Here is a 22,389-nt window from a genome sequence, read left to right on the forward strand (position 1 = left end):
GTGGGGAAAGGACCGAGGTCAAGGTAAAATGTAGGATGTGACTTAGTACCGGCTGCACCCAGCCACGCGCCAACATGGCCATTTCTAATAAACCGATTTGTTTTTTTCTGAGATGCGGCTAGAGACTTTTGCTTTGAAGTGGGGTGGATCTGTTGGAGCCCTGACAGCGTGTTTGCACCAACTCTGGCCTTGAGGTTAAGGTTGGGAAGAAATGAAAACACGAGCCTGCAAGCTGCCCTCCCAATATAATAAAGCTATATTACAAACTATACATCACGTATTGGGAAAAGAACGTTAGCGCACAAAGGGGGAGGAAGAGGAGGAGACAAGTTGATAAAAAGGCCAGGTGGAGAAGGACACCACAGCCCCCCTCCCGCTGAGGGTCGGGTGCCCAGACCCCCACGATGGGAGGAGAGGGCCCGCCTTCCTTCCTTCCTTCCTTCCTTCCTTCCTTCCTTCCTTCCTTCCTTCCTTCCTTCCTTCCTTCCTTCCTTCCTCCCTCGGGTTCCCGGATGGCCGCCATCATGAGGACAGTAACTGAATGTTCTTCAGCATCTCGTCGAAAGCTTCCTGCGACGGCGCTTCGGCGTTCTGGAAGGAGACTTTGATCCGACTGTAGAGGCTGAAGGACTGCAGCTCTAGCCAGATGAAGCCGAAACGGTCGTCGTCAAACAAGACGAAAACGCCCGGGGTTCGTTCAGGGCTGGTGAAGCCGTGGCCGGCGATGAGGCCGGTCCCGTAGAAGCTGCCAGCGGTGGAAGGAAAATACGGTCAGCCTTTCCCACGAAAGCCCACTTCCCACATTCCGTTCAGAGAGAAGAAAACGAGAGGGATTTCCAAGAAACCCCCAAGCTGCCTTTTCCAAAAGGTAAACGGGTTTTCGTGGAGTCTTTTTTTTTTTTTCCCTTGGAAAACATTTTACTTTTTTCATCCAAGAAGCTTCTAAACTGAACTGAAGGAGCTTCTTGGAGGAGAAGCGAAACATTTTCAAGGGGGGGGGGGAACCACAAGAAAGTCCCTTTTGAGAAGCGCTTTTGGGACAAGACCCGGATGGTTGGGAATCTCTCTGGATGTCTCCAAGAAAAATGAATCCAGGCCTCAGTTTGATGCCAACTGGCTTTCTGGAGCCCCAGTGATCACTGCTCAGTCCACCGACAGGGCCACGGAGCCTCACTTGCCACGATGAAAAGTGCTTCCCAACCTTGGCAGAATCTCATCTGCCATCATCAGGCTCACAGATGAACCCAATACAGAAGCCTGATGATGGCAGATGAGATTCTACCGAAACGTTGCTACAACTTTAAAAGCACAACTACAATGACGTGGGAAAATACCCGAACAAAGCTGAATACCATTCATGTAAGTACCGCGAAAATTTAAGAAAACATATAAATATAAATATAATATATATATATATATATATATATATATACATATATACACACACACACACACACACACACACATACATATAAATATATATATATATATACATACACACATACATAATATATATATATCTATATATATATACATATATATATATGCAGAGAGAGGGGGGGAGGGAGAGAGAGGGAGAGATGATAGAGATGATAGAGATATTAGATAGAAAGATGATGGATAGACAGACAGACAGACGATAGCAGAGAGAATGGATAGAAAATAGAAGATAGATGGACGATGGATAGATAGATTAGATAGAAAGATAGATAAAGATGATAGACAGACAGACAATGGATAGAAGAAGAGAGAGACAGAATGAATAGAAGATACAGAGAGATAGAGATGATGGATAGAAGATAGAGAAATTAGATAGACAGATGGATAGAAGATGATAGAGATAGATAGATAGACAGACAGACAGACAGACGGACAGACAATGGATAGAAGAGAGGAGAGAGAATGGATAGAAGATAGAAGAGAAAGAGATAGATGATGGATAGAAGATAGAGAGAGAGAAATTAGAAAGACAGATGGATAGAAGATGATAGACAGACAATGGATAGATTGAAGAGACTGACAAACAGATAGATGATGGATAGAAGATAAATAGACAGAGAGAGAGAGAGAAATTCACAGATCACGAGTTCTTGGCAGGGGCCGGAATTGAAGGGACTCTCACTGAATATCCACATTATCTGTGGGAATCCCCTCCCCGCAACCTTCAACATTACCATGCTCTGCAGGTGCGGGGATAATCCTCGTTTCGGGAGGCGATCCCGCCGGGCAGGACAAAGGGGCAGGTAGCAGGGGGGGAGCCAGAGGTGGCTGCTCCTTCTTCCGCTGCCTCCGATCCAGCCCCGTCCGGCTCCTCCTCCTGCTCCTGCTCCTGCTGCTCCCACTGCTCCTCCTGCGGGTCCTTGGCTTCTGTCCCCGTCTCCTCCGGCGAGCCTTCTTCCTGCAGCTGCTGCTCCCTCCGCACCTGTTCTCGCACCTCCAGCACGATCCGGGAGAGCTCGCTGAAGTTGCTCAGGTGCTCAATGTCAGGCAGCTGGATGGGATGGGCCAGGTCGATCTCCACCGTCTGCTGGCCGGCTGGGATGTTGGGGTCGCCCTGGAGGAAGGGAGAGAGGAGCAGGGGAAAGCTTCGCATCCCCGGAAGCGGCCAGGTATGCGCAGAATCTGACAGACCAACGTTAGAATTGAAAAAAATAAAGGGGGGTCTCAGAATGTTACGACGCTTGGAGCAAGTTTTATCTGTGGCCAGTTTTATCCAGCTAATCTGGAAAAGGAGACTTGTGAGTTCCGGACTCAAAGTTCCAACAGACACGTCTTCTCCACAATTATGTGGCCAACTTCGAGCACAGGGCAACGTGGCCCTTTGCAATATTCCAGCGTCGTGGGCCTGCATTTTAGGATGGTTTTGCTGGAAACCAACACGTATTTCTGTTTTGGGGTTTTTTTTTGGTCAAAACTGTGCCCTTGTAGCAAACCACTGGTCTGCTTAACAGCTGCTGTGTTCGCTTTACGGCTATTGCGTTTGCTTTATGACCATCGGGAGAGGAAAATCACTAAAATCTTACATAAGAAAAGCAATATTAGCCTGCATGATTTTGGTTCCTTCGTCTGGTCTGCCTTGAAGGCTGGAAATCTGCGGCTCTTAGGCAGGCTGTCATCTCCTGGCTGCTCAGGTGAGGCCCTTCCTTCTGCTCTGCCAGCAGGATTCCAGCACCCCTTGGCACCTGCTGCGGGCTTTGAGCTCAAGAGCACCGGTTGGAAAGAACCAGGGGGCTATACAGGCACGGGAAGAGACCTGGAGGCCCAACCCTTCTGGCCAGAGGCTGGGAGAGAGAACTCGGGGAAGCTGCCTCTGTCTTCCTGACTCAACTTCAACACCTCCGAGTCGCCAGGTGGGATTTCGTAGTTGCAGTTTGAAATCTGCAGCAGATTTGTAGTTTTTGTGTTGACACTGCTACGCCAGATGAGAGGTATGTAGTCTTGGCAGTGTTTCCAGAAAGCAGGATGGAAGCATTACTAAAAATAATAAAAACACATGGCACGAGCAGCTGTCCTGCCCCTGTGGAGTCTGAATCCAAGGAGGAAGACGAACAGCTGACAAGGAGTGAGAGTGTAGCTCCTTTGGCTGTGGAGGAAACTGGGGAAGGGCAAAGTCCGGCTGGGCCAAGCAGGGGAGAGGGAGAACAAGGGAGAAGGGGTTCAGAGGAAAACCCAGGCCCATCCCCTCTTTATCCTAGGGCATGCAGAAAGGAACGGAGAAGAGAGCAACATGGGTTGCATGGCTTATGGGGAAGGAAAGGGCCCCGATTCCCTTCATTAGCTGTAGCTGGGAATGAGAGTTTAAAAGAGATACATGCTGAGAGTGGCAGCTTCCGGGAACAAATGTGAATTTATCTTATTGTTGATTTGGATTATCTGTGTTCCTGGCATCTTCCCAACCGTGTTGAGTTATTGCCCTGCCTTCACATCTGGAATTCTTGCTCCTGCCCTGCCAAATCAATTACCTGATTTCACCTTGATTGGACTTAGAGTTACAGTTTTTGTTGACAATGTTTTGGACTTGAATCTTGTTCCCGGGAGAGTTTTTCTCCAGCCCAGAAGGTAACCAGGACATTGGGGGCAAAGTTGGAGCTAATAAAGGGACTCCTACGGATTATCTGACTGGGTTGCCTTTGTGCCACACCCCTTTGGGTTACCACAGCAACCATCTAGGATTCCAGACCCTCCGTGCTCACCGTGATTTTGGTGCCCTTGGCCTTTTTCCCATGGAAGCTGAGCATGACGATCTCGAGGCCGTGGCTCCCATAGGTCCCTTTGAAAAGGCCCGGCTGGATCAGATACTCCGGACTGCGCGGAGGGAGGTAAATGCGGCGGTAGGTTAAGCAGTTGCTGGAACAGAAAAAGCAGCCCAGGGTGAGAGGACTGGTGGGAACAATTCACGTTTACCTTATCAATTCACCTTTTTATTTTCGTTCATCAAACTTAGGGGCTGCCCATCTCATTCAGTGATTCTAAATCTCATACTGTGGTGTGAACTTTTCTCATTTAAAACAACGGTGTCCCAAATTAAAGTTTCTAGCCCTTTAGTCAGAGGGGGAAAACAGACTAAGGCCAGGCCTAAGGGAATCCCTGGACGACTGAAATGGGATAGATATAATTTCCTTGGTCCCTCCTGTGGAATTTTCCTTTAGTCCTGTGTGTTTTGCCTTCTCTCCATTTTCCTTGCTGTCAGAACCTGCCCCTTCCCTCCTCCCCTCTTTTCAATCCTGGCTAATTGGAAAGCAACATTAGGGAATGCTGTTTTTCAAAGCCAGCTTATTCATAGGATGGTGGGTTGTTCCAGTGGCAGTTTCTGATTTTTAGGCAGGCTGCTGTTTAATAGTCAAAAGGAAACTGATGTCTAAAATAGGATGGGAAAATTCTCTTCTGCTGTGCTTAAATTCCCTGAAAACCAGAAAGGCTGAATCCTTGATTCTCCCACACCTGATGCGTCCCAGGTAGGCACACGAGAGGGAAGTATGGGAGTTGCAGTCCAGGATTTCTAGGGGACGTGAAGGTGGGGGAGAACTAGCTTAGGAGGTAGAGAGAGGGAAGGGAGAGGAGAGGGAATTCTCCTTGGGACACAAGACTGTTTGTGCAATAGACGAAGCTTGCTAGCACAATTTATTGCTGAGACGGTGAGAGTGCAGTACTGCAGGCTACTTCTGCTGACTGCCTGCTGGCTCCAATTTGGCAGTTCAACTCTCATCAGGCTCAAGGTTTACTCAACCTTCTGTCCTTCCAAGGTCAGTAAAACGAGGACCCAGATTTTGGGGGGTAAATAGGCTGACTCTGTGAACTGCTTAGAGAGGGCTGGAAAGCACCGTGAAGCGGTATATAAGTCTAAGCACTATATTGCTCTTTTCTCCTTCCTTCCTTCCTCGCTCCCTCCCTGCCTCCCTCTCTCTCTCCCCCCCTTCCTTCCTTCCTTCCATCCATCCATCCATCCATGGTGCACAGTGCTTAGAATGCACTATTGCAGGATAATTCTGCCCACTGCCAAGAGTTCAATCCTGACCGGCTCCAGGTTGACTCAGCCTTCCATCCTTCCGAGGTCAGTAACAACCCAGATTGTTGGGGGCAAGAGACTGACCCTGTAAACTGCTTAGAGGGGGCTGTGAAGCACTGGGAAGGGCATGTAAGTCTAAGGGCTATTGCTACTCTTGCATCCTGAATCTGTCCCTTGGCTGTGACTGAGAGAAGAAACCAGATCGCCCCCTTTCTACCTACTCGTATTGGCTCGTGTAGATGAACTTCATCAAGATGAGCTCCTGCATGTGTTCGTGGAAAATGTCCTCCAGTGTCCGACCCCATTCTTCTCGTAGCCACGTCCGGAACTCCTGCACAAACAGCCAGGAGGGAAAGGTGAGACCCGCAGGTGGGGTATAAACCTTTGTGATCCTGTTTGCACCTCCCACTAGGAGAGCAGTCGGAGGCAGGGCTGTCTTGGGGCCTGATGGGCATTTGCCTGGGGGCCCCACGAGCATAGGAGACCCATACTAACCTGTGTATGTTAACCCTTCAGTGCACCTGGTATCGTATAAATCAAGGGTCTCCAACCTTGGCAGCTTGAAGCCTGGCGGACTTCAACTCCCAGAATTCTGGCACACAGAATTCTTACTGCGTTTTTCAAGCCTCGCCTATTGTTCAAATGTTGATCACGTTGATTAGTTGTGGCTGCCCAACACGGTTTTAATGTTTCAACACCAATTTTGTTGGAAGTTCAAAACATTCTCAAAGATCCATCTCATCCTGGGCACCCTTTTTTTTTTTTGAACTATTACCACCTGGCAGACGGCACAGGATAATAATAAAAACCAGGACAAATAGGCTGAAAAACAGCTTCAATCCCAGGGCAGTAGCTCTTTCGAATTCTGCTGTATAGTGCAGTGTTGGTGCGGTATTGCGGGGTTTCAGTTCAATGTGTGGAGTGTGAAGGATGTGTGTTTGTGTTTATTTTCATGGTCAAGATGCTGTTTGATTTTGTTGTACGAGGTACAGTGATAAGAAAGGAAACTAAAGTGCCAATAAAATAAATGTATGTTTCATTTTATCAACCATTTACATTCTTATTCCTGTACGTAGTTGTTGTAGGGGCCCCAGTCCGCTGCTTTGCCCGGGGCCCATGATGCTGTTAAGACAGCCCTGGCCGGAGGTTGGATGAATAAAAGCCGCCATTATTTGGAGGATGCCAAATGAGGCAGCTTTATTTTGGGTGAGGGGGTGTGCCGAGACCAAGCTTACCTCTTGTCTCCCTCCTGACATGCGGTGGTGATCCGTCTGGTTGCACTTGGTCGAAAACTCGTCCTTCTTCACAATCTGTCCGTTTTGGGAGGGAGGAATAAAAGGAGAGGGGCGGGTTGGAAGTCAGAAGGCCGAAGCCCAGTCTAGAGAAATGAAGCCCTGCCTGGACTAAGCATCTGGGGTCTCTGAATAGAAGTCCAGGGGGGGTGGGGGCAGTGCAGTTTTACGGCCATCTGTCAGAAATGGTGTAGGTGTCAGGATTCCGGCAGTTACCCCCACTTAAATCACGAGTCTTGAGCCAAACTTCAAAAGGATTTATTGGGAGTTAAAATGTCCGGCACTGCCTGGGTGGAGCCGACTCTGAGGCACATAATACACTGTCACCTTTGACCCTGGTTTTTCCTCACCCCCTGGGTGTATCGTAATTCGTATTCTCCAATGGGACACCTCCATAGCCAAGAGTCGTCAGTCATGCTCTCCAGTAAGAATTTGTCATGGCAGAAACTTCAGTCACCTTGTTGCTATCTTTGAAAACATTTGTGGAATGCACCTGCCAAGTCTGCAAGCTGCCTCACTGCTCCCCCCTCCCTTTCTGTTGGCAGCTCTAAAAAGACCCTAGAAATGTTTTATGAGTTGACAGTAGGGTCTCTTGCTTGGGTGGGGGGTTGGACTAGATGACCTACAAGATCCCTCTCGATTCTGTTAGTATTTATTTATTGATTTGATTTGTCAATCGCTTACAAGATGATAGGTATAAGTATAAACATGAGTAAGAATACAGGAAATAGGTACGAATAAATGGGGACAATAGGAGAGGGGTAGTAGGCACGATGGTACGCTTATGCAGGCCTCTTACAGGCCTTTTAGAAAAGGGGTGAGGTCCCTAGTGGATAGCTTGAGGTTAAAAGAGTGGGGGTTTGGAGGATGTAACAACAGAGTCAGATAGTGCGTTCCAGGCACTGACTACTCGGTTGCTGAAGTTGTACTTTCTGCAATCGAGTTTGGAGCGGTTTTACTTCAAGTAAATATCTGCAACCCTTCCTTCCGTGGAAGAGGGAGGGCCTCACCTGGATATGCCCACTGTGGGGTCCCTTGTGCCCGTACATGCATTCGACTGTGGCGCTCCGCCTCTCCATGAGGTGGACCCTGAAGAGGGGCTTGAAGCGCATGGGGCCGTCCACGTGAGGGTCATGGGGGGTCAAGTACATCCAGCCAATGATGAACAGGCCATCAACCTGCCAAGGTGAGAAGAGGCAGAGTGGTGGGTGAGAAAGACGTTGTGGGGTGAAGAGAGGCTGCCTTGAAGAACGATTAGGCTGAAGAGGTCCCGGCCTGCAGCTGCAGAAGAGGCCGAGAGAAGGAGGCCTCCTTCCGTTCTCAAGGCTATCAAGGAAACGGTGGGAGATTCGTGCTTTCAAACTCTCAGGATCCTGTTAATGTAGCCCAAGGGCCCCCAAACTTGGCCACTCTAAGACTTGTAGACTTCAGTTCTGGGAGTCGAAATCCACAAGTCCAAAGTTGCCAAGTTTGGAGACCCCTGATGTAGCCTTACCTGGTCTGATCCCTCTCTGGTCTACCTGGGAAGGCTGACAATAGGGGTGGCTGCTGATTGCCTTCAGGCTCCTCCCCCACCCCAAATTGGGATGGTAGCTTTGCCCCAAGGCCTCTATCCAGGCCCAGCTGCCGCTTTAGCTGGATCCCGGCCTTCCTGCTCGGGTCCCCTCAGTGCACTTTCTCCGCTTTTAACGGCTTTCCTCTACTCGGTTCTCCCTGCAAAATGAACTCCTTCCCAGCTCATCCCCCACGCCCCAAATAACCCCTCCCAAGCTTTTAAGCTCCAGAGAGAATTTGTGCTGCCAAGAAAACGCCTCCCGCGAGCCTCGAATTCATGAAGTGGAAGGCTCCCTAAGTTGGTACCGTAGCGGAAACGAAAGACGGGGAAGGAAGATCCGTTCTATGAGGAGCCATGCAGGAAAATCGCCTTTCATCACTGCAGGGTGAACCCCTTTTAAGAAGAGGCTGGACAACCATCTGTCTGAAATAGCAACGGCACTTAAGACTTATATACCGCTTTATCGTGCTTTACAGCCCTCTCTCGTGCTACAGGGTCTCCAGCTTGAGCGGGGGGGTGGACTAGAGGACCCTCCCCCAAGGTCCCTTCCAGCTCTATTCCGATTGGCTGGAGGACGTCCTACTTCAGACACATCATGCTTAAGCCTTGCACAAACCATAAATTCCTTCCAGGACAAGAAAAAGCCAAATATACCCAGGGAAAAACAGAGGTAGAAAAAAGCAGACTTCACACAGCACAGTGGCTCCCTATGCCTCAGGCTTCTGGACTTACCACCACATTGAGAAGACCCCCGTAGGGTCCGATGTCTGGTTGCCAGAGACCTAGGATGTGCCGGTACTGGTGAAGCACTAAGAAAAAAAAGGGAACAAGAAATCAGATATGAAGGAAAAGGAATTCCTCGGGAGCCAAACTAAGCACAAAAGCCTGGGAGGGGCAGTCATTTACTGTCTTACTTTCTCCGTAACAGACCCTCAGATTTCAAGATAGCTGGCTGGGGAATTCTAGGAGTTAAAAGTCCAGATGCCTTAGAGGGGCCAAGGTGGTCGCCAACCAGTGGGCTGGGGACCGCTGGTGGTCCATGAGAAAATTTGGGTGGTCTGCAGGGAAATGTCACCCCCACCCCCAAAGCAATTAATCCAGGCTGCACGGGAGCACAAGGCTTGCGTCGCTTGCATTGCGAGCAACACGAGGGGAGTGAGGGGAGGGGGGAAGGGCAGATGGGGGGATCTCGCCCCACTCACCCCACGTGACTGGCCTGGCCACCGGGCTGCTTCTTTCCGCTTCTTTCTTCTTCTTCTTTTGGTTGCACGCAAGGAAAGCAGCAAAAGTCTTTCTTTCTCTCTCCCCCAAACTCTGCCCGAAATGAGTCTTTGGGACCCTGCAAGGCCTCCTGCCCCAAGAGGCTGCCCCGGCATGAAAAGTCTCACAAAGACTCATTTCTGACGTTGTTTGGGGAAGAAAGACTTCTGCTGTTTTCCTTGCATGAAGCCAAAAGTCTCTCCCACCCCACCCCTCAGAACAAAGCTGGAGACGGTATCCTGCGGTCCCAAATAAAGAATGATTGGTTGGTAGGAAAACAGGGTGGGGTATTTTCCTGCAGACTTTCGGGGTGGATTTTCCCAGGATCTCTGGTCCCAGGATTTAAAACGAGGAGGGGTCCCTGAGGTCCAAAAGGTTGGCAACCCCTGTGCTAGAGCAACGCTTTGAGAATTTTGTCTCCAACCCCCCACTGCTGGAATCCACAGCTGGGCCTCCGATGCCCTCGGTCCCTGAATAAACCCCGGGGTTTTAATGATTAACTTTGCTAATGACACGGTTAGGCAAGCACACGCCATGCGTCCACGGCACAGAAACCACTGGTCAGGGGAAGGTACATACGGCAGGTGTAAACATCCCTGTATTCCATGTGCTCGTAGTCAGGAAGAATTTTCATAAAACGCCCCGACTTCACTCGCGGGTTTATACCTGAGCGGATTACAGCAGGGGACCGTGAAAATGCCGCCTGTCAACAACGGTTACTTCAAAGTTAAGATCCTGCTGGGGAATTTCTTTCCTCAAATCCCCTGCAACCATTCTGGCCTACACAACGTAGAAGGTTCTGCCTCCTTCAGGGGAGTTCAGCTACGTTGATGGCGATGAGCAAAGCCCTGAATGAGCTAAGCTGAAGTATGGTTGGGTTTGATCTGAAGGGCAAGTTACAGTGTAGTTTTACGAGCCAATCAGACCACTGTGGCTTATTCAACAAGCCATCATTAAAGGAATACTGGTTTAGGGCTGTGCATGTATACAAATAGTCCTGGATTCGAAACAGTTCACTTAGGGATGTTTCAAAGTTACAAAACGGTGCCGTTTCTTACACTTATGACCGTTGCAACATTCCCATGGTCCCATGATCAAATATCAGACACTCGGCAGCTGTCTCATACTTACGACGGTTGCAGTGTCCCTGGGTCATGTGATCCCCTTTTATGACCTCCTGACAACAAAGTCAATCAGGGCAGCCAGATTCACAACAGTCTCACTTAGCAACAGAAATTTTGGACTCAATTGTGGTCATAAGTCAAGGATACCTGGGTCTCCTTTGTCTAGTTCAGAGGTCCCCAAACTTGGCAACTTTTAAGACTTGCGTCAAGTCTTAAAGTTGCCAAGTTTGGGGACCTCTGAACTAGAAGAAAGCTGGCTGGAGAATTCTGGGAGTTGAAATCCACAAGTCTTCAAGTTGCCAAGTTTGGAGACCTTCTGGTCTAAGGCAAGTATACAAGTCTCAAATAAAAGTCAACTGAGAAATATCAACTCCAAAGGAATGGGTGAGCGGGGGATAATATTTAGGGGCCCTTCCACAGGTTTCTCCAAGGCTGGAGTGAGTCACGAGGATGGGAAAAGTACTCGGGGGAGAAAAGCCATCAGCCTGTTCAGCATAAACCCTCTTTAGCTGGGCCAAAGGCCGGTTGCTTTCCGTTCAGGGATGTGGAGGTGACTCAGAGCTATCTAAAATCCAGACCTCCCTGGGAAGAGGACTCCAAGTGGGAGACTGTGGACAGGCCGACTCCAGTCATCCCCCTTTAAGGTGTAATGCAAATTTATTTGGGGAGGCATACACTGCACTTGTGTAAGGTTTGCCAATTGCACGCGGGCAGATAGGACAGCACTCCAGAGGGTGAACGTCACTGCCCAGAGGAACATGGGTTGCCCTCTCCCCTCTTTGGAAGAGCTTTATAGCTCCCACTGCCTCAAGAAAGTTCAAAACATCCTCAAAGATCCATCTCATCCTGGGAACCGCCTTTTTTTTTGAACTATTATCATCTGGCAGACGGTACAGGATCATAATACAAAGAAGGACAACTAGGATGAAAAACAGCTTCTATCCCAGAGCAGTAACTCTGTTGAATTCTACCGTATAGTGCAATATTAATGCAATATCAGGGGTTTTCAATTCAATTGCATAGAGTGTGAAGTATGTGCGTTTGTGTTTTACTTTTTATGTATAATGTACACTGAAGATGGCATTTAATTTTGTTGTACGAGGCGCAATGACAATAAAATAAACTTTTTTAAAAAAAACCTCTAGAAGCTTAGGACTTACGCTTGGCATACACATCTCGACAAGATACGCCGGTGATTTCCAGCTTCCGCAGATTCTCGCAGACGCCATATTCTAAAATTCAACGGAGGGACATGTGTCACCAAGGATTAAGATGTGCTCTAATGCAATGCCATCTGCTGCCCAGAGCAAACCCATGTTCCGGGGAAGCCTTCTGACCTCCACTTAAAACCCATCTAAGTTTTAACCTTGGACCGGTCACACTGATACAACCTCCCACACGATTGCTGCTCTCAGCGCTCCCACTCTGTACCTCCTGTTCGCCATTTCAGTTTATTTTTCAAGTTGAGGCCACTTTAATCTCCACTTCCATACTGACAAGCCAATCTCACGTTTATTGTATTTGCCCAGGCAAAAGGTGCTAGAAGCCAACAGGGAAGGTCCATCCCTTGGAAGCACCTGGCAGCAAAGAAGAAAACCCCCTACAATGTGAAGGTTTACTCAGCCTGCCAATTTCAAAAGCTTGTCGTGTCCTAGGAGTCCATCGTAACAATCAGGAAACGTTCGGGATACTTGACAAGCTGTTATGGTGATGGATGTGACAAGAAAAAACACCTTCTGGTACATCAGATATAATGCAAGGAAGAGAAAGATGAAAGTGGAGGAGGAGATTAAAAATCTCTCTCGGCTGCAAATCACCAGAGGGATTAATTATTTAGGGTGTTCTAAAAGTGAACGCAGATGGAACTATATCACTTTGGGCCTTTTCTTCACAGGCCTCAATCTAGGTAGGTTGAACCTCAGGTGCCAGCAACAAAAGATGAATATTCATAAGGAGAACTATCCCGAGATTTATGGACTATAGCTCTGGAAATTCTCTATTAATTTTTACTAGCATGAATTGGAATAGCTTATCTTGCTGTCACTTTTGCAGGAAGTGGAACCGGCAGCAAACAATGCAACCTGAACCGGGAGGGAGGGTGGAGAAGAGGAGGAGGAGGAGGAGGAGGAGGAGGAGGAGGAGGAGGAGGTTGTTAGAGCTGTTAAGAGTAAAGATAGACACGTAGAGGTAAAAATAAACCAGGCAGTAAATAAGTGCTGGGGAAGGGGACCCATAGTTGTGCACCCCACCCCATGTTCCTTGTCAATAAAAGTATAAATCTGTATGCATCTGGCAGCCAGCGCTTTGCTAATGGGAAGAAATGACGTCCACCCTGCCACAAAGAGACTCCCTGGCACCCTATGACAATCCCGCTGAAAGGAGCTTGCTTGTTCAGCATTTAACTCCAAACGGAGGCAGAGGGGCAGCCCCTGGGTGAGGGGCAATTAAAGGAAATTAACTCTTGACAGCCTAAATGAAGCTTGAGTTTGGGGAAATGAAATAAAAGCCTTGTACTCTGCGCATGGTCTGAGATCATATGCCGATAATATTTCTTGGGGGGAGGCCGGGGGTGTCCAAGCCTGTGCCGACGTCCTTGCACAAAGGAAAATACAGATTGCTGGGTTTGTAGCCTGACACAATATTGGTTGTTTTCCTTACTATGCCGCCCCCCCTCCTCCTCCCCCAACTTTCTAAAGGCAACACGATTCTGCACATTAGCCGTTGGTCTGTTGCTGGTTCCCTGGGATGAACTTAAGCTAATATTCAGATTGGTCGAAAGACCCGATTGCTTCCCAACGGTTTCTAAAGGCAAAGAACCGGCTGGCTAACCATTTAAAAAGAAAGCAAACAAGAGCTGAGGGATGATAAGAGAGTTAATCAGAATAAAAGCAGGAGGATAATTTGCTAAGTCAGTCCACGGAGCAGTCATGGACATCTATTTATAGCCCCGTCCAACACTGAATTGCAACCTCTGTGCTCACAAAGTCATATGAGAAAAGCTGTTTATTCTGGCGCTTCATAAGACGAAAGGCAAACTCCATTGGGGTTGACTACGGCACAGAGATCACAGCAAACAAACCCAGAGATCTGGAGCCGGATGCCAAAATGGATCCACCGTGACTAGGAGCCAACATGTGTTGGATGAATCCCATCACGCTGAAGCAGAAAGCTCTTTGATAAGACTTCAGAGTTAATTGTTTTCTTGCAAGGTTTCTACGGAGTTAAATGTGCTCAGGGTCATTTCAGCATCACGAGCTGCTGCCCTTAAATACACAGCCACCCACCACCCCACCCCAAATGGAGAGCCCGTTGTTAAGGTGCTGGACTAGGAGAGAGCCAAATTCCAAATCCAAATCCCTGAAGCAGAGAAGCTGCCTGGTTGACTTTCTACCAGTCCCTCTCTCGGAGCCTAAACTAGCGATCTGCCTCCTACGTTCCCTGTATCCGCATAACCAACCTATCTTGCTTTCTCTTGTCCCCACTTCATCCGAATCTAAATCTGCCACCAGTTTAGCGATTTCACGTGTCTGATGAAGAGAGCCGCAGCTCGGGAGAACTTTTGCCATTTAACAAAATGTCAGTCGGAAAAGATGCTACCCCTTCTGATTTTTGTGCTATCTCGCCCTCAAAATGCACTCCAGGAAAGGAAAAAAGAGAAGCACCCATTGGTCTCAGGATAGGACAGGCTACCTTATCAAGCTGTCGCACCTTGCGGGCCACGAAGTGGAAACCTGCTATATCAAATAAGATAGGAACCCAAAACAGGAGGTCAGAAAGAACATTACATAACTATTTGGCATGTTATAGTATTTTGCCTGTTATTTTCTCCAGCAGATTTCTGTTTTAGAGAAGCAGGAACTGTCCCATAGACAGGGTCTATAATAAAATGGATTGGTTTCCCAAAGAGATATATTACTGTACAGAGGGGGGGAAAGGTACCTCATTATAAGAAGACAAGATTTAAAAGAGGTGTGCTTTAAAAAGAGAGCCAGCCAGTGTGGTTAAAAAGTCAGGAACAGGGTTAGAACAGGGCTGGTAAAAGTTTAAATCACCGTTCAACCATGACATGCAGAGGTTGACTTTTGACCAATGGCTATTTCTCACTTTAAATAATCTTATAGTTTTATTCTGAGAAGAGAGAAAGAGGGAGGGAGGAAGAGAGAGATGGAAGAATGTTGTCCCTTTGTCTTCTGGAGGAAAGGTAAATAGTGTTTTCTCAAGAAATGGGGAAACAATGAACAACAAGGACCATACATTTATTTTACATTTCACAAAGAGAGAGAGAGAGGGAGCAAGAGAGGACAAACTGACCCACCAGAACTTCAGACAACAACCTGCCAAAAAGGACTAGACCAGGAGCCGTCCACCCTTGGCAGCTTCAAGACTAGTGGATTCCAACAGGCTGGCTGGAGAATTCTGGGAGTTGGAAGTCCACAAGCCTTAAAGTCGCCAAGGTTGGAGGCTCCTGGGTTAGACAACTGAATTCCTGGCCATTCAAGAAGCTACATTTCAAAAACAACGTTTGACTGCCTGTCCAGACAATTAGATCTAGCTGCAGAAAGACGGGACTCCAGGGCTGCTAAGGAAGTCTTCTACAGCAGCGCTCTCCCACCTTGGCGGCTTTAAGGCTTTGTGGACTTCAGTTCCCAGAATTCTGGCCGTTGAAGTCCACAAGTCTTAAAGTTGCCAAGGTGGGAGAGCCCTGTTGGAAAGCCTTGAGTAGACCAAGACCACATATAGTATCTGATCTTGTTTTCCTGGTAGTAACCATCATGGACTCGGCCCAAATCGTCTCAGGCAGGAAAGGTTAAGGCCACCGGAGGCTCCTCGGGACAATTCTGGGCCTCCTCCAGCCCAGGAGGATGAGTCAGTGCTCTCCTCTTCCATACCCCGAGACAGAGTTCTCTCCTCCCCGCCCCGCAAGGAAGAGGGAGCTGGCGCAGGCATCCTGAGCGCATTGCCAAGCTCTGCCTTGGGCAGACACAGCTGTGCCCAGGCGACTGCCACCCCCCCCACCCCCTCTCCTCTCTCTCTCTCTCTCTCTCTCTCTCTCTCTGTGGCAAGTCCAAAGGCATGACTTCATTGCAGGCAGCAGGCGCAGGAGAGCAGCAGGGGAAAGGGACAGGCTGCATCAAGGGGGACGAAGGGCAACGATCGGACTGCAGTGCTGAAAAGAAAACACACACACAAAACCACAGGCAAGAGAGAGCACAATCCGGCTGGTGATCCACAGGGCAGGGGCCGCGAAAGGAACGCCCCCCCCCGCCCCCCCGCAAATCTGGCTTGGGATCTATGCTTTGGCGGTGGAAGAATCACACCTATGGTTAATATTCACGCCTCCTCTTAAACCTAAGCCCGACTACTAGGCAGGGCACAATTCTACAAGCTATCTGGAGGATGAACCGTTTTAACACATGCACATTTCACTTGTAGACTTGTTGTTGTGTAGCTTGCGTAGATTTTCACCACTACAGTTCTTGAAAAACGCAATTAATCTTCAGAAGGGGCTAAGTTGGGCTACCAAAATGAGGAACAATAAGAAGAAGGATGACGGTTAACCACTAGCAAGATTAATTTTTGTGGGTGGGTGGCTGGCTTAGCACACTGCAGAAGAATACAACTGTTTCCGATTCAACTAGGCGAATCTATAAAACGGGTTCAATCAATAATTAGGTTCAAGATGCTGTGCGAACTGGGCACCACCAATAAGTATGGAGTTATTTTAAAGTTTAGGTCAGAGGTCTGATTATTTTTGGCACCTGGCTTATAACCACAGAGCTATTCCTACCAGTTACTAACTGGCTGAAAGCAAAGACTTCTCAGTTTACTTCCTAGCATTGATCCAAAGCCACCTTAAGGGTTGCGAAAGGGACTTTACTGAACTATTCTAGGTCTGCCTCTCACCTAAGCTCATCTGCTGCATTTTCTGTTCTTTTGCGACCTCCTTCCTGGGATTGGGAGGGCTGCCCGCCTTCTTTGCAAATATCACCAAGGCTCCTAAGTTCTTTGCAAATATCACTAACAGGATCTTCTAGGCCCCAGGGCTGGCCTGGAAAAAGTTTCCAAAGCCAAGAAAAACAAAAGTGTGGAGGCAGGTGGGCATGGCAGAGTCACCTGGCCGAGGGATGGGTGGCAAATACATTAGATAGATAGATAGATAGATAGATAGATAGATAGATAGATAGATAGATAGATAGATAGATAGATAGATAGATAGATAGATAATAAAAAGATAAAAAGGTAAAGGTTTCCCTCACATATATATGCTAGTTTTTTGATAGAGATAAGAGATAGAGGTAAAGATAGAGATAGATAGATAGATAGATAGATAGATAGATAGATAGATAGATAATGGAGAGATGATAATGGGAGAGATATTAGAGATAAAGAGAAAGCGAGATAGTGGTAGATAGAAATAGATAGGTACAGAGATATATAGATAGAAAGATAGGTGTGTGGAGAGAGAGAATAAATAAAAATAAATAAATAAATAAATAAAAATAAAGCACAGGGACCTCCACAGGGAGGTCTGCAAGCGACGCCTCCATGCAAGTCCCTCTCTCGGCCGCCCCTTCCGGGTGGGGGTGTCTCAGGAGCCCACCTGGGGGTCCCCCGCCCTTCCTCTCCCTCCCTCCCTCCCTGCCCCCCCCGGACGGGACCCCGGGGAAGCCCCCCCCCCCCCCCGCCCCGCCTGACCTTCCTTGCAGCGCCGGCGCCAGATGGTGTCTGTGCGGAGGATGCGTCGGAAGGCGCTGCAGACGAGCGCCAGGCTGGGCAGGTCGGGGCCGGGCAGGGAGCCGAAGATCTGGACCAGGAGCTCCGGCGGCAGCTCCAGCAGCGAGAGCGGCGCTCGGGCGGACGCCCCCCCGCCCGGGCCGCCCCTGCCCGCCGCCGCCGCCGCCTCGCCGCCTTCGCCCTCGCTGCCCTCCTCGGGGTCGGTGTCCGGCTCGCTGCTGTCGCCCGCCGCCCCCTTGCGCTGCGAGCCCCGCCGACGGCAGCCCCGCGCGGCGCCCACCCCGCACAGCCGCGCGCAGACCGCCATGCCAGCCACCCGCTCAGGCCTCAGCCGCCGCCGCCGCCGCCGGACCTCACGCCGCCGCCCCCCTCCCCGCCGCACGCCGCACGCGGGGATGCGGCAGCGTGCCCAATCCGCGCCCGGCGTCCCACCTCCTGCGGGGACGAGGGCCAATCGCAGCCCACCTCTTCGGAGGGGCGGGGTCCTTGGTGCTCTCTGTGCTGGGCGAGGGGGGATTTTCTTGCAGACGTTTCGTGACCCAACTAGGGAACCCCTTCAGGAGCTGGAGGAGAATGGGAGGAGGGTGAGAGGTTGGTTGGTGGTCTCTGAGCTGGGGTCTTTTTTTTTTTTTTTTGCAGGCATTTCATGACCCAACTAGGGAACATCATCAGCGCCAGTAAGGAGAATGGAATGGAATGAAATATGGAAGGGAAGGGAAGGGAGAATAGAATAGAATACTGGAATAAGAAATAGAATAGAATAGAATAGAATAGTATAGAATAGAATAGAATAGAATAGAATAGAATAGAATAGAATAGAATAGAATAGAATAGAATAGAATAGGGAATGGCAATAGAATATGGAATGGCAATAGAATAAAATAGAATAGGGAATGGGAATAGAATAGAATAGAATGGGAATGGGAATAGAATAGGAATGGGAATAGAATAGAATAGGGAATTAGAATAGAATAGAATAGAATAGAATAGAATAGAATAGAATAGAATAGAATAGAATAGAATAGAATAGAATAGAATTCTTTATTGGCCAAGTGTGATTGGACACACAAGGAATTTGACTTTGGTGCAAATGCTCTCAGTGTACGTAAAAGAAAAGATACATTCATCAAGAATCATGAGGTCCAACACTTAATGATAGTCACAGGGTACAATAAGCCATCAAATCATACTAGGAAACAGTCCATATAAATCGTAAAAGTACAAACGACAAAGTTATAGTCCCACAAGTGGGAGGGGATGATGGGTGATAAGGAGTGCGGTTTGCTGTCAGCTTATAGTCTAGTGGCTTCCCTGGTCACATTTCCCCAGTTGAAACTATGCTTGAATCCGTCTGTATGTTGTGAAATTAAAGAATTTTCATCATCATGTCTTCTGACTAAACTATTTAACCGTATTTTCAATTGGGGAAATGTGACCAGGGAAGCCACTAGAATATAACCTGACAGCAAAGCGCATTTCTTATTACCACTATGAGGTTCGTCTGTAAGAAAACCACCCAGCTCAGAGAACACCAAGGACCCCATAGTCGTCGTCCTCCTCCTCCCCTGCTCCCTTGTAACACTGATGCTGTCCCCTAGCTGGGTCACGAAACGTCTGCAAGAAAACCACCAAGGACCCCTCCTGACAACCCTGAGCTTCAAAGATTCTCCTTTATTCGTGTGATTCTTCGGTCTATTTAGCCCGGCGGCCTCGCCCACCAGCTTTCTCCCCGCCACGCCTATATAGGAAGCCCCGCCTCCTGGGAAGGGAGCCCGGTGGGAGAGGAGAGGGGCGCGTTGCAGCGTTTCTTCCCCTCGGGCCGTCCTATCCACGGGGGGGGGGGGGGGTGCTGTTTCCCTTGCGGGGCAGAAGGCGGGTCCCTCCCCGGCGCAGCTCTTGTCCCGCAAAAACTGGTGGAAAAGGGTCTTTTTCCCTCCCACCCTCAGTGCTCACCGGCTTTGCAAGGAAGGGGAAAAAGAGAACTCAGGCGTGCCCCGTGTGAGGCTCGAACTCACGACCTTCAGATTATGAGACTGACGCGCTGCCTACTGCGCCAACGAGGCTCCTGTCGAAAGCCTGGCTCCGGAGCCTCCTTGAGGCCAAGCCTGTCCTTCCTTTTTTGGGGGGTGGACATGAGTTGGAACGGTCCCGGCTCTTCCTTCCAGCCCTTCAGCGCTGCTCCGTGGGACCCTTTTCCTCCGGGATTCCGAGGGAAAGAGCGTGGGGCAGGTCTGGCCGCTGGAAAGCAACTCTCGGCTGCATGAAATCCTTTGGAAGAGAGGAAAAAAACCCTGATTTTCACTAATTTCACCAGCGGAGTAGAAGTTCCCTTCAGAAGTTGTGGGAGCTTCACCACTGGAAACTTGCAAGAAGAGACTGGACTGCCCTCGCTCAGAAATGGTGTAGGGTCTCCTGCTTGGGCAGGGGGTTGGACTAGATGACCTATAAGGTCCCTTCTGACTCTGTTATTCTGTTCTGTATACTAATTACACCAGAAGATGAATTTGCATTATATTTGCCTCCGTGCAGGCGGCCTTCACTGCTTGTTTTTAACGTCCCAGAGATTTCTGTCTTATTTTCACCAATATTTTGTATTCTGCACAATCCATATGTTCAATGCGTATTTAAAAATACCTTTCCTGTTCTTTTAAACACATTTTAAAATACAGCCTATGGTTAATAATGCTCCAGTGTGGCATAGAAGTATTGCTAGGTTTAATAATGGGTTGTAGGTTCAATACTATAATACCACATAGCAGTATTGTAATGGATTACAACGAGTTTCAGAGACTTGATTTACAACCACAATTGAGCCCAGCATTTCTGTTGCTAAGTGAAACCTTTGTTTAAGCAAGTTTTGCCCCATTGTGCAACCTTTCTTGCCCGTTATTAAATGAATCGCTGCAGTTGTTCAATTAGTAACATGGTTGTTAAGTGAATCTGGCTTTGCCCAATGACTTCGTCACCAGGAGGTCGCAAAGAGGAGCACTGCAACCGTCATAAATATGAGTCACTTGCCAAGGGTCTGAATTTTGATCACGTGACCGTGGGGAAATGATGCTGCAACGGTTATGAGTGGGGAAAACGGCCATAAATCCCTTTTTTTCGGTGCCGTCGTAACTTTGAACAATCTAAGCTGTTGTAAGTCAAGAACTCCCTGGACAATACAGTTTCAGCCAAGAAAGCAATTGCAGCAGTCAAATGCCTGACCAGAATTACTGAACATAAACATAGAACCTGATGCATGTTTAATTAGGAGTAAGTTCTTCTGACTTTGCCCATATTCAGGGAGGTTCGCTTTCCAATTTTCTCTGAAAATGCAATTCCGAGCACTTTTGCTTCGGGATTAAACTCCACCAACCCAGTGGGATTTATTTCTGAGGAGTCATGTAGATAACGGATGGCTTGTTGACAGGTTGAATTTTGCTTGTTTTCTTGCAGATGTTTCATGACCCAAGCTAGGTAACTTCATCAGGGTTAGTGATGTTAGCACTGACTAACATTGGTGGTGTTACCTAGTTTGGGCCATGAAAGGTCTGCAAGAAAACAAGCAAGTCCAGAGAGCACCAAAGACCCTTCATGTCAACCCTGAGCTACAAATATTCTCCTTTATTAATATACAGGTTGGATCTCATGATGTCACCGCTAAGGCAGGCAGCCAAGGAGCCTTGAGGGAATGACTCATCATTGCTCTGACTCAATACATTTTAAAAAATCGAACATCATTAAAGATTCACTAGAGCCTGTCACATTGCTGCTACGAAGAAAGAGCCATCGCTATCGGCTTATAGCATCTGCAATACAGGAGTGTTTCAGGTTTAGCCACAATTAAACCTGAGAGATCACAATTAAGACCTTGCTTGCTGTTACCTACAAGCTTTGGTCTTCAGGGATGGTCCAAAATTTTGTGGGAGTCAAATGCTTCCTCCTCGCCTCTCCCTCTCCAAAGGAAAAGTACACCAAACCAGTCAAGTGATTTTAGGATGCAAAACAGAAAATGCTGCAATCTTTTCTTCCCATTGCTAAGAAATTCAGCCATGGGGAGAGTTGTGAGCTTTCAACCCTCAACGGTGAAACTTGGTGGAATTTAATGCTAACTTCATAGATGTTTTCCATATTCTCTTTGGAAACTCAGTTATCTTCTATCTTATATTATACTAACTATCCTTAAAAGCATATTTTCCAATGCTTCACACCTTAATTCTTCTTAAATCACGCTTTCCAATAGTTATTTCAATTACCGGTAATTTATTTAAAACATTTCTATAGCTGCCTATCTTATAACCAACGCTGGACAGCTCCCAATCAAATCCTAAAATTCACACCAACCCATTTCAAACACCTAAAATGTGCCTTTTAGCCTTAATAGATGATGAGGGTGGAGAAAGGAATTGAGGGTATAGAGTGCATTTGATATGTAATAAAAGATTATCCGATAGGGTCAGGAAAGATGCTAAGCTCCAACAAACCAGCTATTTCACGATTTAACTCAACATTTGCTCCAGGCTTCCTAGTTTAAAAACAGCTAAATTTGACAGAGAGGTGAGTGATGGCATAATGCACTGTAATACACTTGTTGGACATAAGCATCCAAAACAATTTAGAATCAGCTCACATGTATGATATGCCACATGCATGACATCATTTATTGCCAGCTCCAGTTCTTGCATATGTTTGTCAAAGTCATCTTCCTTATTTTGCACACTCACTCACACACCCATGATCATTCAGTCAGGTGAATATGCCTTTGGTAGAAACCTGGTCAAACAGCCTCACTAAAAGAGGTGATGCAAAGGAGTGGTCCATTTTATGCAGTATCTCTTTTCTATTCTTCAGATGCGATGGAAATAGGCCAAAAGATTCTTCAAGTCTTTGTGCCAACAACAGCAGCTTTATGGCCTTCCTTATTTGTTGGGT

General features: G+C 48.0%; 1 protein-coding gene and 1 non-coding gene across 3 annotated transcripts; both read right to left on the reverse strand.

The window, feature by feature from the left end:
* Nucleotides 1-228: 228 nt before the first annotated feature.
* Nucleotides 229-17,842, reverse strand: FBXO31 (F-box protein 31). 2 transcript variants are annotated; one of them, XM_087940744.1, is made up of 10 exons: nt 17,434-17,842; nt 11,898-11,969; nt 10,193-10,279; nt 9,086-9,162; nt 7,809-7,976; nt 6,742-6,816; nt 5,728-5,837; nt 4,194-4,347; nt 2,175-2,554; nt 229-745 (listed from the first exon to the last, which is right to left on the reverse strand). In XM_087940744.1, the coding sequence occupies exons 1-10, from the start codon at nt 17,777-17,779 to the stop codon at nt 523-525; spliced, it is 1,692 nt and encodes a 563-aa protein (XP_087796870.1). In that variant the 5' UTR covers nt 17,780-17,842; the 3' UTR covers nt 229-522. The 2 variants fall into 2 exon arrangements, with proteins under 2 accessions (XP_087796870.1, XP_087796871.1); XM_087940745.1 differs by lacking the exon at nt 10,193-10,279 and having other exon boundaries at nt 17,434-17,827.
* Nucleotides 17,843-19,462: 1,620 nt separating this feature from the next.
* On the reverse strand, nt 19,463-19,535 carry TRNAM-CAU (transfer RNA methionine (anticodon CAU)). The gene has a single exon. It is a non-coding gene; the product is annotated as a tRNA-Met (tRNA).
* Between the last annotated feature and the right edge of the window lie 2,854 nt (nt 19,536-22,389).

This window comes from Pseudonaja textilis, chromosome 11, assembly GCF_049901715.1.
Source record: "Pseudonaja textilis isolate UNSWEBS1 chromosome 11, rPseTex1.2, whole genome shotgun sequence".
Taxonomy (NCBI): domain Eukaryota; kingdom Metazoa; phylum Chordata; class Lepidosauria; order Squamata; family Elapidae; genus Pseudonaja; species Pseudonaja textilis.

Excerpts from the sequence above, each read along its gene's own strand:
- FBXO31 (XM_087940744.1), bottom strand. The coding sequence starts at position 17,779 with ATGGCGGTCTGCGCGCGGCTGTGCGGGGTGGGCGCCGCGCGGGGCTGC. Across the intron at positions 7,977-9,085 it reads GGGGTCTTCTCAATGTGGTG|GTTGATGGCCTGTTCATCAT; the intron begins GTAAGTCCAGAA and ends TCACCTTGGCAG. Across the intron at positions 5,838-6,741 it reads TGTCAGGAGGGAGACAAGAG|GAGTTCCGGACGTGGCTACG; the intron begins GTAAGCTTGGTC and ends CTGTTTGTGCAG.